This window comes from Podarcis pityusensis (assembly GCF_964106645.2).
Source record: "Podarcis pityusensis genome assembly, chromosome: 5".
NCBI classification, from domain to species: Eukaryota; Metazoa; Chordata; class Lepidosauria; order Squamata; family Lacertidae; genus Podarcis; species Podarcis pityusensis.
Window position 1 is genome coordinate 95,974,149 of NC_138032.1, and position 16,345 is coordinate 95,990,493.

Below are 16,345 nucleotides of genomic sequence, written 5' to 3' on the forward strand. Positions count from 1 at the left end.
AGAGATGCTTGTACAGTGGTGCCTCGCAAGACGAAATTAATCCGTTCCGCGAGGGTCTTCGTCTAGCGGTTTTTTCGTCTTGCGAAGCAACCCTATTAGCGGATTAGCGGCTATTAAAGGCCTAGCGGCTTAGCGGCTTAGCTGCTAAAAGGCTATTAGCGGCTTAGAAAAAAGGGGGGGGGAGCGAAAAAAAATCTCAAGACTCGCAAGACATTTTCGTCTTGCGAAGCAAGCCCATAGGGAAATTCGTCCTGCGAAGCAACTCAAAAACGGAAAACCCTTTCGTCTAGCGGGTTTTCCGTCTTGTGAGGCATTCGTCTTGCGGGGCACCACTGTACATGGTTCCCTCTTCTTTTTCACCCTGCAGCATCAAGCTCCTGGTTGCTCTACAACCATAACACCATCCAGTTTGACTGATCTATTAGTGAAAGCCAAGTTGGTTCATAATATCATCTTGCTCATCCACAACTTGATAGTGGATGAAGGAGCTGACCTAGTGTTTACCACCAATACCTAGTGGGTAAGCTGGGAGGAGTGAATCTTACCCAGCCTTGCTTGCCTATGTACTCAGGGCAGAATATGCAAAGACTGGAAGGTCGACTGTGTGTTGACATAGTCCAGTGTATCTCCAAGATGTGTCCCCAGCTGCTATTGGACTACAGTTCCCATCATTCCTGACCACTGGTTCTGCTAGCTAGGGATGATGGAAGTTGTAGTTCAACAACAGTTGGGACCCAAGTTTTAGAAGCTACTGTGCATAGTCCTCAGATCTTCTATTCTGCTCATCAGGAGACCTCATCATCTGAGGGCCTGTGTCTGGTGTCAGGCTAAAGAGAAAGACTGGAAGTGCTACTGGTCTATCGACCACCTTGTTGACTGAGCTGGTAGAGGTGGTCTCTGAATTATTGTCCTGGGGGGTTTTGATGGCCACACTGAAGCTGCTGTGTTTGGTCTGGCTCAGGTTTTCATGGCCTCTATGACAACCAGGGAGCTGTCTCAAGTGGCCACCAGGCCAACCCAAAGTGCAGGTCATATCCTCAATTTGTTTTTTGCCCAAGTTGACAGTCTGGAAATAAGGAGGTTTCTGTGACTCCATTGTCATGATCAGAACACTTCCTGGGCTAGCAGTACCAACTTCTCCCATAGTAGTAGGGGGCAAATTAGGATGACCATAGATTTATGGATTCCAATGGATTTCTGAATACCCTGGAGAATTTCCGGTGGCTAGAACTGGTGGATGCTGAGGCCCTCATCTCCCTATGGGACTGGAAGAAGCAGAGGGTGGGAGAAATTATCACTCCTGAGCACCCTCTCTGACACTGGATCACTCCCAGGTATAATGGGGAGGTATATGTGATGAAACTGGCCTGGTGACAGCTACAGCACAGGTAGTAGAAGTCCCACAGTGAAGATGACTGAACATTGGCTAGAGTACATAATTGTTCCTACTGTGGTGGCAAAAGCAACAAAGGGGGCCTTGCAGAACTCTTCAGGGTAGTCCATAGGGTGCTAACACCTGTATTGGTCGATGGAGCCTAGGACACCTCAGGGACCCTTTGTGAGTTGCTTATTAGGCACTTTGAGAACAAAATCCCTCGCCTTCGTAGCAAGCTAGATGCCATGACTGATACAGTCCCAAGTGAGGTTTCTAAAGCCCCACCAAGCTATGTTTTGTGGGATCTGTTTCAGTTTTCACAGCCTGGTGATGCTGACAAGGTGCTTGTGAGTTGGCACTAAACATCATGCCCTTCGGATCCTTGCCCTTCACCGCTAGCTGGGGTCAGGGGCAAGGGTGTGCTGCTGCTTTGGGCAGCACTTAGGGCAGTACTGGGGCAGCACTGACTTAGGGCAGCACTGGGGACCCTCTGGCCCACATGCCTAATGAGGCCTACCACGCCTCCCTATTTCACCTAAGTGCACTTGCAATTCTTCCTTTCCATCTTCTGGTAGAATTCAGTGTTTTTCTGAATTTGGCACCTTTTTCTGTTACCTTGACATGGAAATTGTGGCCTGACCTTAAATTGCACCTGCAAAGGGAGAAAGGAAGAATTGGGAACACACTGCTGTGCTCCTGATTCTTCCTTTGAATTTTATCTACCTGTGTCAAATGTCATTGTGTGGTAGACATTATCAGTGTTGGCATAACTGGACACGGAGGAAGGGGTTAGTTTCCTTCATGATTGTAAATCACTCCGTGTAGGAGATAAGCCAGCAGGTTCATGGTCAGCCAAGCCAGTTGCTATGAAAATGGCACAGTGCCAACTATATAAGTGATTAATGCATATCAGCTCAGTGGGTCCAGGGCCTTTCGAGTGCTGGGGCCAATTTTGAGAAGTAAGCTGAAGTCTTGAATTGCTGGAGCAAGAAATACTCTGTACTTGTATATATCTGTATCTGTATCTGTATCTGCAAAGCCTACAAGTTGTATGTATATATCAATGTCTGGAACTGTTTACTGAAGCCTTATCTTCTATAGTAGTAAACTATTCTGGACCTTAAGATGCCTGTGTTGTGACCAGAACTGGGAGCAACTTCTGCTACATGGGTATCTCACATCCGATTGTCCTCCTTCCTTTCCCCCCATGGCTTTAGATTTAAATATAAAGCATGAGATTTTTATTCCAAGTGTTCATGTATTTCAAAAGATGTACATATTTGCTACTTTGTGAGTTACTGTAAAATATTAATATAAGTTTATTAATATAAGTATGTTTTGGAGAAAATAATAATATATAAATAAAATTCCCACTCTACTATATTTGCAGGCTGATAGCTGCTTGAAACCGGGTAGGAACATGGGTGGAAACAGGAAGGGACAGGAGAGAAAAACTTAAAAGGAGTCGTGCTCCAGCCAATAGCAAGATCTTGTAAATTTACCGTATTTTTTGCACCATAACACTCATTTTTTTCCTCCTAGAAAGTAAGAGGAAATGTCTGTGCGTGTTATGGAGGGAATGCCTATGGGTGGCATGCCTACGGATTTTCCTCTAAAAACAACGTGCGTGTTATGGTCGGGTGCGTGTTATAGAGCGAAAAATACGGTAACCCTAATAACCAGCCTATTGCTGACTTGCGCCTCAACTTTTTGTTTTGATTTTAAAACAATAATCTGTAGTCACATCCCTGAAGTCACATTTCTGTGTGAATTCTGTCACAAGGGGAATTCTAAAGTGTGAAACTACACACAACAGATTGTTTTGCAGGTTTAATAGTCCTGCAGCAGAGGACTTTGTCAGCTTAAAAGCAATTTGATATTCTTTTAAAGAGAAAAAGAACAAAACCAAATATGGGGAAAACATTGTACTGACCTCTTTGAAATGACACCATCAGTATGAATAATGCTCTAGGACTGTGAGAATATATTTGCCATCCACTTCCCTAATGAAGGATCAGGGAGTAGTGATAAAGCAATATGGCAAGTACAATGAAAGAAGGGTTTTCACCATGGCCAGGACTGGAGTAATGAAAACCACAAAAGTCGACAGTCATTCCTGGTCACCTGTACTGATGCACTCTTACACACATTTTTAGAAGCAGGCAAGCCCCCAGATTTACCTCGTCATAAACTGGTCATCTGTCCCTGAAATAATAAGAAAGAATCTTCTGAAAAAGATAGCAAGGAGGATTGTTAAGGTTTCTTTGGGCTGACTACTTCAGTAGCTGCAGCTGTGGAAAACCTCTACTGTAAAGGCTTTTGATTTGGAGAAGATGCGAGCAAGAAGTGTATCCAATTATGCACAGTGTGGAGAAAGCGGACTGAGAAAATCAAGATGGACGTCCAATGAAAGTGAACACCCAGTGAAAATGGATGTTGTGGATGTCCAGAAAGCTGAATGTAGGGCAGACTCAGGACAGGCAAGAGAAAACAGTTCACACGGCACACAGGTGAACTACAGAGGCAGGAAAGGAGAGCGCTGTTGGGCTCTGGTCTTGCTTGCAGGTTTTGAACTGGTTAGCCACTGTGAGAACAAGATGCAGGTTTTGAACTGGTTAGCCACTGTGAGAACAAGATGCTGAGCTAAATGAGCTACTGACCTGATTCATACATTTTTATGGATTGCGTTATTTATTATTATTGTGTGTGTCAACTGTGCCATTTATTTCAAAGCATTATGGGGCTCAGGAGACAACTTGTTATTTGGACAGAGTTCTAAAGTCCCTTTAAAAACGGTTGCCTTCTGGAATATACAGGGTATTCAAAATCCGCAGCAGTTTTTATTGTCAATCCATGTGCAAAAGTTATATAATTACGGGATATGCTGATAAGGCGTTAAGCTTTGGAATCTGTTTCTTGACCTTATTTATTTATCATTTTAATAAAGCGACGTTTCGATCTGAGTTCATCATAAGGTTGCACGAATTACATTAAATGCAATGCGACTTTTAAATAAACATTCATAGGATTACACTGTAAAAGTCAACTGTCATATCTATTTGTTGTGAGGATCAAACAGGGAAGAGGAGAACCCTGTACACCACCTTGAGATCCTTAGAAGACAAAAGTGGTATATAAATGTAATTAATAAACAAACATGAGTGTCTAGAACAAACTCCATATCTTCTCCACTGTTGCCTCTTTGCAATTCCTCAGCAATAATTAAATTTAAATTTTTGCTCTGAGAACTTAAAAAACTGACGCCACTAGCCCCCGCCTCTGAAGATGATATATGCTATGCATTCCTACCCATCTAAACTTGTTGCCAGCTGAACTCCCACCTTGAATGATGAATAGACATAAATATTTCTTCATCTGTATGCCTTCCTACAAATTCCTCATCCCTATTAAAATGAAACATCTATGTATAAAGAATCAGTGGATTTTATCATGTCGGTAAGAGGCTTAATTTGCAATAATAATAGTAATAATAGGGGCATGGTCCTACTAGGACAGGGGGAAACACCTGTTTTATCAAATATTTCACATAACTAAAGACCAGCCTACCTTTCAGACAGATGATAAGTATTTAGGTTGCTGGACTTGCAATCAAACATTTGTATTGCAACTGTGGCCCATAGTTAGGAAATCGATGTATTATGGGGTGATAGAATTCTGGTACAGTTCAGAATTCTACCGTTTCACTCGGTGCAAAGTGTGTGGACATTGGCTCTAAAAAGAATGGGGGAAAATATTTTGCAATCATGCAATTTACTTGCAACTATTTCTCTGTATCACAAAGAATATTCAGAAAGGCCATCCAGTGGCTGCCAAACAACTGAAAGGAGGCTTCTTTTAATCTTTTTCTTTCAACTGGCAAAATGCTTGATGTTTGTAAGATGAAGGTACAAAAAAATAATAATTTTGTGACACCCTCATTTGCTTCAAATTCTATGACTCTACAAGTAAAGTAATGAAATGCTCAATACAATTTTTGATTGAGCTCCTCAGAAAATGTGTAACTAAAATCAGCAACACAGTGTTGAAAGACTTCAAGGGGGGGGGGTCCCCGCAAAAGAATCTGTGGCTGCAATCAACAATCAAAATTCAGTTGCAAATACATGTTTGACAGAAGCAAGCGTGTGGTGAGCCTCTTGCTAAACCTAGAAAAGGCAGGTTGATAGAAGAAACGACATATGGATTGTACACACAATTCACACTTTCATCAAACAAATAGGAATATCCCTTTTTATTTGTACAACGAATTGCAGGAGCAATCATCAATTGAGAGCCTTCTGACTGAGCGGCAGAATACAAATTGAATAAGTAATGATCAATTCTTGAAGGTGTTCATTAACCAATCACCTCATTAAATAGCAACACAATGGGTTTATATTATAATAAAACTGTTCATTTCCGATATTATGTGTTCTGGAGCAAAGAAACGCGAGGCCAGCAACACATTCATCCTACCCTGGACCACTGTTTCCATCCATGTGAGATTGGCCAAGGGAGAGGCATGAAAACCTTTGATTCAGCTTCACCCGGGAAGAAACACAACCTTGGCAGGTAGCACAGAGCTACTTGCCTACGCAGGTATCAATTTCAAATGATCAATAATCCTGCAAAATGCTGCTTCTATTTTTTAAATGTACAGTCATACCTCATGTTACGTCTGCTTCATGTTACGTTTTTTCAGGTTGCATCCTGCGGCGACCCAGAAGTACCGGAAAGGGTTACTTCTGGGTTTCACCGCTCGTGCATGTGCAGTAGCGCTAAATCGCGCTTCGCACATATGCGCCAGATCACGCTGCGCACATGTGCAGATATGGCACTTCAGGTTGTGGGCTTTTCATGTTGCGAACGGGACTCCGGAACGGATCCCGTTCGCAACCAGAGGTACCACTGTATGGTGTGTTTTTTTAAAAAAAATTGAAAGAAAAGTGCCCAAGGGCTCCATAATGGGGGAGGGGGAAATACTTCCAACAATTCCAAACCATGAGGACCTAAAATTATTTCAAGCAAGGGTATAAATATTTTAAACCAAAAGTACAAAAAGAATGACATCAAGCATTTTATACCATTGGAACTTGCTACAAAGGGTAACGCTAAACGATGAAGCTGACCCACTCGGGTCGATTTGTACTCACAGAAACACAAAAGCCACATGTGAGAATCAGACTTGCAAAAGGTAAATAAGGTTAGTGGCAAAGACTCTCTTCTTTGCACCAAAGTCTTTCAACATTAAAGCTACAGTATTAGAGGGTTTTGGGTGGAGAGAGAATAGATTTAAAATGGGAAATGAACTTTTCGATGAAAGATCAGGATTCTAAAACGAATTGTGACCTCAGCAAACAGATGAACAAATTAAAAACAGAAAAACTCGAAACACCCCCCCACACCCCCATACACACAAGAGACAAAAGTTGAGAGCACATCAAAGGAAGTGGAAGAAAAGTGTTACCCATAAGTAGCCGCCGTTTCACCCGCTTGTCCACATCAGCTACTGACGTGGCATTGAACTCAGAACTCTCAATTGCAGCCTCATCCTTCTCTAAAACACAAGTAAGGGACAAACATGGAGCAGTTGGTTAATGAAAAGCCCAATTTTCCACTGCTGAAGAAAGTTTCTTAGCCTGGTGCAACCAAAGCCAAGAAGCATGAAAGCACTAAAACCCCATTTAGAGAGTTAATTCCATTTGAAATCCCAGAAATAAATAAAAGTATGCTGGAGGGAAGGAGGGAGTGGAGGACGGGGGGTGGGGAGAAGAAAATGATGATGAAAAACAAAGTAATTAGCCGGCAAACACATATTAAGCTGGTCTCACGCCAGCCATAACACAAACACAAAAGAGAAGGTGCCCCAGATCGGTGTTAATTAAGAAATTTAAATGATAAGGTTTCAATTTCAACACATTGTTAAAAAAAGAAGAGGAGGAAAGACAATCGAAGTAGCTGCAGGCGGAGAGGTAGGTGGCAGCTTTTGAACACAGCTGGCAACAAGGATACTGAACACAGAAGAGAGCTAAAAGAATCCGGTGATGGATGGGCATGGGAACATGACAGCTTTGTGCATGTTGACACAGTGTATCAAAAACAAAAACTGCATGCAAATTTTAAAAACCGTAAAAACAAACACAAATATAAAAAAAAAACCAAAACAATTAAGTTGGGCAGTGCTGGTTGCCTGCTTGTCTATGGAACACGACTAGCTAAACATTCAATGCTAGAAAAAAGATGTCACAAGAATAGTCTAGTAATTTTTAGAAGCATGCAGTTAAGCGGGGGCATTGTTAGCACAGGACATCCTGCAGGTAGGTTCTGATGTCCTTTATATGGAAAGCTCCTATCCAGCATTAGAAGAAGTTAAGTTATGCAATACTTAGAAATATACCTAAACAATCCGTTTGCAAGGATGGGAACAGATGATGAGGTGAATGAAAGGTCTCATACATGGGGGGTGGGGGGTGGGGAAGCAATACAGGGAGCAGAGGCTAAGCGATTAAAATAATTTATATGGGATGGAGAATTGCATTTAAAAAGAAAAATACGAAACACAAGTGGGGACTTTTCACATGCAGCAGACATAAAGTAAGAGGATAAGTCAAGAAAACAAAGACAAAACGGGTTAGACGCAAGGGTACTTATGTGCCATTGCAGACATTTGCATATTTGCAGTGATGTCTAAGTTACAGACACCACTGAAGTCAGCAAACTGTAGGTAGATAGGAGAAGGAATCAGAAGTAGTGGAGGCAGCTGGCAGGTTTTATTTGTGGTAACACTAAATGGCTGGGTAACAAGATATTGTTCTAAGAAGAAACCAAGTTCTAGATGGGATCAGGCTGCAATAGAGGCTTTGTTTTGAGGTTTTTCATTTTTCTTTTAATATTTTTTTCAATAATTAATGAACATCAGGTATCAGACAAGACAGGCAATCAGGAACCATCACCAGAAAGCAGGAATAAAAATGGAAACAAAACAAAAGTTTAAAAAATATCTAAGAGAAAGGACTACTCAGAAGAAAGAGGAGGGTGGAGGACCCAACGAAAGCAGCAATATGCGACTTAAATTACAGGAACAGAAAATGTAATATAAAGTCATATTATACAATAACTTTGCAGAAAGGGAGGGGGAAAGTACAGTTTCCAACAGTTCAACAGTTTTTCTCTATGCCAGACCAAATAAGCATCGCCCTGAAATCAGAGCATGCTCTACTCATTATCACTTCTCTCAATAAAAACTGTACCAAGATTTCCAACCCTATAATGGCTCTCTAAGGTTTTAATGGTGCTTTCAAAAATAAAAATAGAAGAAACCCAAGAATAAGATGTATGCAGTGAATATTGTAACAGCTATATTGTAAACACAATTAGACTGCATTTAATAAACGTACAAGGGGCTAAATCTTTAAGACAAATCTGTTAATTTCATCCAGAGAGCTGATTGTACGGAGCATATGCTTAGCACTGAGGGCTGACTGAATGGTTTCCTTCCCGGGATCAAGACTTTAGGGTATCCATAATCAAAGCACATTAAAAAGACATTTAATTTCATCAGCTCAAAAGACTTCAATACACATAAAAGATCGATGGAATTATACAGTTATCCACAGATGTCAAGATATGTTAGATTCACCACAGACATTCACACACCTTTAATTAAGGAATAAATATTTTAGCTTTAAAGAGGAAATTAATGACTGCTGATTAAGCTATATAGTGATAGCTTGCTATACAAAATTTGTTGGGAAATATTTATCTAAATTTTGTTCACTTTGTACAATTAGATGTGGATCATGGAAAACAGGACTTCTTTAATGTTTTAGAGTCAAATTTTACTCGTAATTTCTCTTGAGCTCTCTAATTTTCACAATGGTTAAGTCTTGCAATCAAAGATTAAGACAAATACTTTTACAACTTATCTGACATAATTCTGGAAATGCCAAATCAAATTCAGCCACAACTAACTGTAACTTATGAGCAAAATCTATCCAAAGAAAAATGCTTTTAAATTATATGGATTATGGGCACAATTAAGACAAAATCTTTTACTTTGAATAGGGGCTTTTTAAACCCATGCTTGATGCTCCCACTGAAATTAACAGTACTTAGAGAGCTTACCTTTTGTTGGATTATGCCCTTTGAGAATGCTTCAGTTTGTTATACAGTATTTCTCTGCTTTGAAACAGACAAAGAACAGAAAAATACAACTAATGAACGCCCCCCCATCCCACAAAAACTTAAGTACCATACAGCATGATCATGCCAAAACTGTAAATCTCAGATTTCAGCAGAACGTTAGGCACATATTGCCTCCACTAAAATCAGTGGGATGCTAAAGTGTGTATCTATGACTAGAATTATGTTCCATGAATTTTTAAATTTAAAGGGCTTCTAGATTTTGGTGTAAAATCTACAGGAAGTGTTAAAACAGCTTCTTATTAACTGAAACAATTGCAGTTCTCCCCCACAAATGCACCATACATAAAAAAGAGGAAAAAGGTAAATTCTTGGATTCTGTGCTTATAACCACAATAAAACATGTGCAAAAGAACATCTCAAAAGAATATAGTCTGCTTCTCATGGTGGTGCAAAATTGTCCAAGTGACAACACCATGACAGAAAGCATTCTTTCCATATAATTCTAGCTCTTCTTCCACTCCATTCACAATCTGTCATGTGTCTGGTCCTCACCAAATCACTTCTTTTTGAAGTTTGAACTCCCTTCTCACACTGCCCAGATGCCCTGGCTGTATTCATTAGTGCTCAGGTTCCAGGATGGAGTTCAGTACAGTCAGCAGCTATTGCATTAATTTTACCATGAATACACTACAAACTGGCTGAAATTATCGCATGCTCAATATGCATAAAACAGATTTTTTTTTAAAAAAAGAATCTAATTAATAACATTTTTTCCAATGAGCAGATATGCTTGGGGGTATTAGAAAAAGTCTCAATTTTAGCAACCGCATGGGTCCCACTCCACCAGAACCACGTGGGAAGCCACCCACACAAATGGATTCAGGTGATGAATTCTGGTTACATGGTTGTAATATAAATAGGTAGATATGTAGGTCATGGCATGTTCGAACAGGTATTTTAAACATAAAACAATGACTTTAGCTATCACTTTCTCCCAGTGAAACCATTACTAAAAACTTCTATCGCAATGAGCATCATTTACACTCCTGAATTTTTAAAAGGAGCAAAATGTAATACTATGGATAGCAGAACAGTCCAGATAAAAACTTCTGGTTCGTGTTTCCTCTATATGAACAGCCAGTGTAAGAGATTGCAGCTGCTTTTTTCCAACATCCAGTAGTATACAAAATACCAGGGAAGAATACACATATATGGGTTTGTGCACACATGCACACATATCAAGCTATTAAAAAGTGATAAATCCTTAACCAACAAATGTATTACAGCTTTCAAATGCTGCCTTCTATCACTTTTACAAATTTAAACTTATTAGATAAGATCAGGAGTTTATGACCCACTCTTTTAAGCAGTATTTCAATTCCACACACATATTTGTACAATTCACAAGGGAGGGTACTTACCAATACATGTTCGGCCGTCCGAGTGTAGGGCATACTTTTGATGACAACCGCACACAGGTCCCGTATCTGTGTCATCACAGGTGTGTTGGCAGCCTCCATTTCCATAGTTACAGGTTACTAGTTATTCCCCCAAAAATGTGTGTGTATATATATGTATGAATAAAACAACAGTGAAACCAATTAGTTTTGAGGAGTTCTAGGCACAAAAAATAAGTTCAAGTTGTTGTTGTTGTTTTAAAAAAGCAATACACATGACAACAAAATAGTTATTTCCAAAATCTCCTACCCTTGGTAAGCAGCGACATTCCAAGCAGCCGGTAGCCCTGTGCAGATGGTCAAAGTGTGTCGCATGCACAAGTGGGAGTAAGCAGATCAGGATTGTGTCCACCAGTCCATCCCTTCCCATGGCAAACCTCCACATGTTCACAGTTTCTATGTGCAAAAGCCCCAACTCATACAGGTTCCGAACGTATGGTCCATGCCCATTATTGTTCTAGGTTGCAGGCTGGAACACAAGCATGTAGGCCCCTTGCAGAAAGGAGCCTGAATGCAGAAAGGTTGTGTCCAGTGAGGGGTCTGCAAACCCCACCCCCCCCCCGCCACCCCAGCTAGACACTGTGATTGTCTGCACTGGGCTACCGTTACTTTGAGGCCATCATACTTTTCCATTATTCATTTCCATTAATAATTTTCAATACAGCACGGGGGGGGGGGGGAGAGATTTCCCTGCCCTGGGGAAGGCGTTGTTGCTCTTTTCCAGGAGTGACTTAACCTATAGCTTCAGAAATCAGTGCTCTAGAGCACAGTAGAAAAATATCCCAGATTTGAAATTTGTTTCTATTGTTAGTTCTTCAGAATATGAAAGCTTTTAAAAACCAATGAGGCAGTGTTAACTAGCTAACTAACTAACTGACGAAGGAACTAACTAACTAACTAATTAACTGGGGCAGTTAACTTTACCACCACCAGACCTCTTCTTTTTATGGTTTGATGACCCAACCTATGGTTATTTAGCAACTTCCAAATTTGAGTGGGCAAAGGTTGTGCATTTACACCTTTTCCTGCAAGACCAAAGTGACTATCTGAGAGGAGAGTTTCTTGTGGTTGCCAGAATGCATGGCTTGTGGCAACAGAATGTGCTGTCTTTGTACACTATGCCTTTTTGCTACCACGACATGCATAAGCTAGATAAAATGGCGAAGTAGAGTTTTCAGGTGTAAGCTGCTTCAGATCTTATCTTGCCATAAACTCCCTAAGTATCTTTATTCTCTGCCTCAAACCCACACACGTCTGTGATGACGGGAAAATAATACCATTTGAAAGTGGTTCTGTGAGGTTTACTCAGAAATTGCATGTAGAAAACTGAACACTTAGAAAAAGTGCACCCTATACAAAGCACTTCTGACACTTAAATAGCTTAGAAAAATCACAGCCTTAATTGTTATAAATAATGCATTGCTTTCCGCACTCAAATTCAGTTAACATATGTGTTTATATAGCTTACTTTTTTCAATAGGAATATAGTTTATTGAAAATCTATCAGTCCACCTAGCTTTGCTGTGAATGTCTAAAATTTGGCAAATAAGCAGGACCTTCAACAAAATGCTGCACAGCATTGGAACAGGAGGGCTCCTGTTTATGGTTCTAGCTGCTGGATGGCTTTGAGACATTTTTATTGCCTAGGCTTTTTATGTTTTGTACATCTGCAAACATTGAGGTCTCCCAAGGATGTTGATACCCACTTGTTTCGCAGTGGCAATGTTTTGGCTCCAAATTTGTCATCACATACTTCCTCAGTGATATTAGCAGGAGTAAGGGCAACATGCACGTGAGACTGCTGACAATCTTTGATGGGCCTGAGTGTCTGAAAATGTTTATTTCCCCATCTACTTATGGTTGGATACAAACTATTGAATGCTAACTATTATGTTTAGGTGACTGTATATCACCCAGTGCATCTTTGGACATTAGCAATATTGTTTTAGGTCTGTCAGGTACCATAAGAATGTGCATTCAGTGAATTTTGGACATTGTACTGGAACATATTTTCAGGGTTTGGTGTGCGCACACTGCTTTTTAGATGGAAGGAGCTGGCCAGGGCAGCACCTTTCCCAATGATGGCCACAGCAGGGACCCACACCCCACACCTTTGCCATCCTTGCGTCATGGGTTTCAAGATGCTGGGAAACATAGGAACTTGGTTTGTCAGGAAGCAGAGGCCTCTAAGGGCCCAGTCCTGATCCATTTTTGACCAGAGGTTTGATGGTCTAAGTCTAAGATAATCCAAAATGGACAGGCTTTCCAAATCCTGATTTAAAATCAAGGTTTGACAGTGTCTGCTGCTCTCTCTGCTATCCCATTTTTGAAACAGATTAGGCTTAGAGATTATGATTTTCCCAAAGACCATCTACTTAATTACAGCTAAGTGAGAACTTGAAGCCAGGCGTTCAGAATAATATCCAAAACTCAATCCACTGGATCGCCTATCTGTGCCTCCATCACAACAGATTCAGAGGAGGAGAAGTCACACAGGAGCTGCTTACAAACCTAATGTGTTGCAGCCACACGTTGGGTCCAGCCACATGGTTAAGCCCAACAATACCTTTACTCCACGTTGAAAGATTCTCAAGTGGCTGCAGAGGTTGGTAATACTGGGCCCCTGTGGTATATTGGACCATTGGATTTAGCTGTGTGAAACCAAGGTTCAGGTCCTTATCTGGCTATGGCTTTGGGCAAGTCTCCACCTCTTGGTATATCTGCCAGGCCACATACATTATTATAAGGCATCTTCATGCATTTGCATTAGTCTATTAGTTCCAACTCCTGTACTGACGGCACGAAGGAGGACAATTCCAGGAAGAAAGAGAAGTGGGAAGAACCTAAAGAAATCAGTGTGGCTGCATATATAAGAAACAGAAGAAAGGCAAAATCACGAAGGAAGAGTATGCACGAATAGCCAACAGTTGCAAGGAGAAGGCCAGGCAGGCCAAAGCTTAGGTTTGCAAGAGAGGCTAAAAATATAAATAAAAAAGGGTTTTTTTGGTAATGCTTGAAGCAAGAGGAAGAACAAGCAAGTAGTAGGTCCCTTGCGTGCAGAAGATGGAGAAATGCTATTGGGGGACAGATAGAAGGTGGAATGCCTCAACACCTACTTTGCTTCTGTCTTCACCCAAAAGGAAAGCAGTGCTCAACCTGGTGATAACAGAATAAGTGATTCAAGGAGGGAGGTGAAGCCCATGACAGGAGAAGAGGTGGTAAGGGAACACCCAGGGTCTGATCAGCTACACACAAGGGTACTAAAGGAGCTTGCAGATGTAATATCAGAGCCTTTGTCTATAATCTTTGAGAATTATTGGAGAACAGATGAGGTCTCTGCAGACTGGAGGCAGGTAAATGTTTTCCCCATCTTCAAAAGGGAAAAAGAAGATGATCCAGGTAACTACCAACTGGTCTGCTTGAGGTCAATACCAGGTAAGGTCCTAGAACTTAGGAAAGGATGCTGGGATTACTAAAACACAGCATGGGTTTCTCCAAAACAAGTGATGCCAAAGAAATCTCATCCCCCCCCCCCCCCGATAAAGTCTTGGTGGATCAAAGGAAATCTGTGGACGTAGTGTATCTTGATTTCAGTAAGGCTTTTGACCCAGGCCCCCATGATATTCTTGCAGAGAAGCTGGTAAAATGTGGGCTGGATGAGATTAACTGTTGGGTGGATTTGTAGCTGGTTGACTGACTGAACCCAGAATATTCACTAATTGTTTCTTGTCAGCCTGTAAAAAAAGTGACAAGTGGGATGCCACGGGATTCTGTCCTAGGCCCGTTGTTGTTCAACGTCTTTATAAACGACTTGGATGAAGTTACTGGTGGGATGCTCAGTGAATTTGCAGATGACACCAAACTGGGATGGTTAGCTAATGCCACAGAAGACAGAAATGGGCCCAAACTAACAACATGAATTCCAATAGGGACAAATGTAAGGTTCTGCATGTAGGCAGGAATAACCAGATGCACAAATATAAGATGAGGAACACCTAGCTTGCCAGTAGTACATGTGAATGTACTAGATACTTAGTAGAGCACAAGCTTAACATGAGTCAACCCCGTGATGCAGTGGGAAAAAAAGGTAAGGCTATGACAGGCTGCATCAGAAATAGTTTCTCAATCAAGGGAAGTAATAGTACTGATCTATTCTGCCTTGGTCAGACCACACCCGGAGTCCTGTGTCCAGTTCTGGGTACCACAATTTAAGAAGGATATTGACAAGCTGGAATGTGTACAAAAGAGGGCAACCAAGATGATCAAGGGTCTGAAAACCAAGCCTTATGAGGAACAGTTCAGGGAATTTGGTATGTTTAGCCTAGAGGAGATATAGAGGAGATATGGTAGCCACCTTCAAATATTTAAAGGACTGCCACATGGAAGATGAAACAAGCTTGTTTTCTACTGCTCTGGAGGCTAGGACCCAAACCGATGGATTAAAGCTAAAAGAAAGGAGATTCCAACTAAACATCAGGAAGAACTTTCTGACTGTAAGAGTTGTTCAGCAGTGGAACCGACTCCCAAGAGACTTTTTCCTTGGAGGTTTTCAAGCAGAGGTTGGATGGCCACCTGTTATGTGTGATCTAGTTGAGTTTCCTGCATTGCAGGGGGTTCAACTAGATGACCCTTGGGGTCCCTCCAACTCTACAATTCTATGATTCTAGATCTCCAGTAATGCAAAAATTCCAGACTCTTTGCAGGTGCAGGTTTTCTCATCACTGCAGTGGGGAAAACTATGTTTGTTTTGCCTCTCCCCACCTCAAAACTCTTTAAGAAACAGCTGCTGAGGACAGGATCTGGAATCCTAATACAGTCAATTGATAGAAAAATTCTCCATGTCCATCACGTATATGCTCCAGTTCCATGGCAATAAAACACACCATGGTGCATGTTTCTCAGGGCTCACCCTATTCAATTCACTATATCAGAGCTTTCCAAACTTTTCATGTTGGTGACACGGTAATTCAGTTTTACTAGCAAACTGGAGTTTCAACTAATCCCTTATAAGAAATATGGACATATGCATAAACTGTAATAACAAAAGGAATGGAGACACACCTACACACTGCAGCCAACAAACTAACGTGTCACAACACACACTTTGGAAAGCTCTGCACTATATGTCTGTGAGTTCCATGTTGGGTCTGTCAACCACAGTTCCAGTTATGCCACCCAAACTTGAATACAATATGCATACATGAGGGAATGCAGAACCTTTGCAAAGCCTTTGGGCTGCACTGTGGAGACTGAAAAAAGTAGCAAAGTGGGTCAACCAGGGTCAGATAACCAATGTTTTTAGTTACATTTTTTATGGGGTCTGCATAACTCCTGCACCAATATTCAAAGGGGAGCCGGGTTATTAGACAGA

The 16,345-nt window shown here is 41.1% G+C and overlaps 1 protein-coding gene across 6 annotated transcripts in view; it reads right to left on the reverse strand.

Annotated features, from left to right (window-relative positions):
* Positions 1-16,345, reverse strand: part of SCUBE1 (signal peptide, CUB domain and EGF like domain containing 1) — a 202,310-nt gene that overhangs the window by 73,911 nt on the left and 112,054 nt on the right. For 5 of the 6 annotated variants that reach the window (XM_081005448.1, XM_081005447.1, XM_081005450.1 and 2 more), the window contains 2 exons: positions 10,939-11,055; positions 6,840-6,929 (listed from right to left, as the gene is read on the reverse strand). In XM_081005448.1, the coding sequence (XP_080861574.1) occupies positions 6,840-6,929; positions 10,939-11,055 (207 nt within the window). The remainder of the gene's footprint in view (positions 1-6,839; positions 6,930-10,938; positions 11,056-16,345) is intronic. The other variant, XM_081005449.1, reaches the window with a different exon arrangement.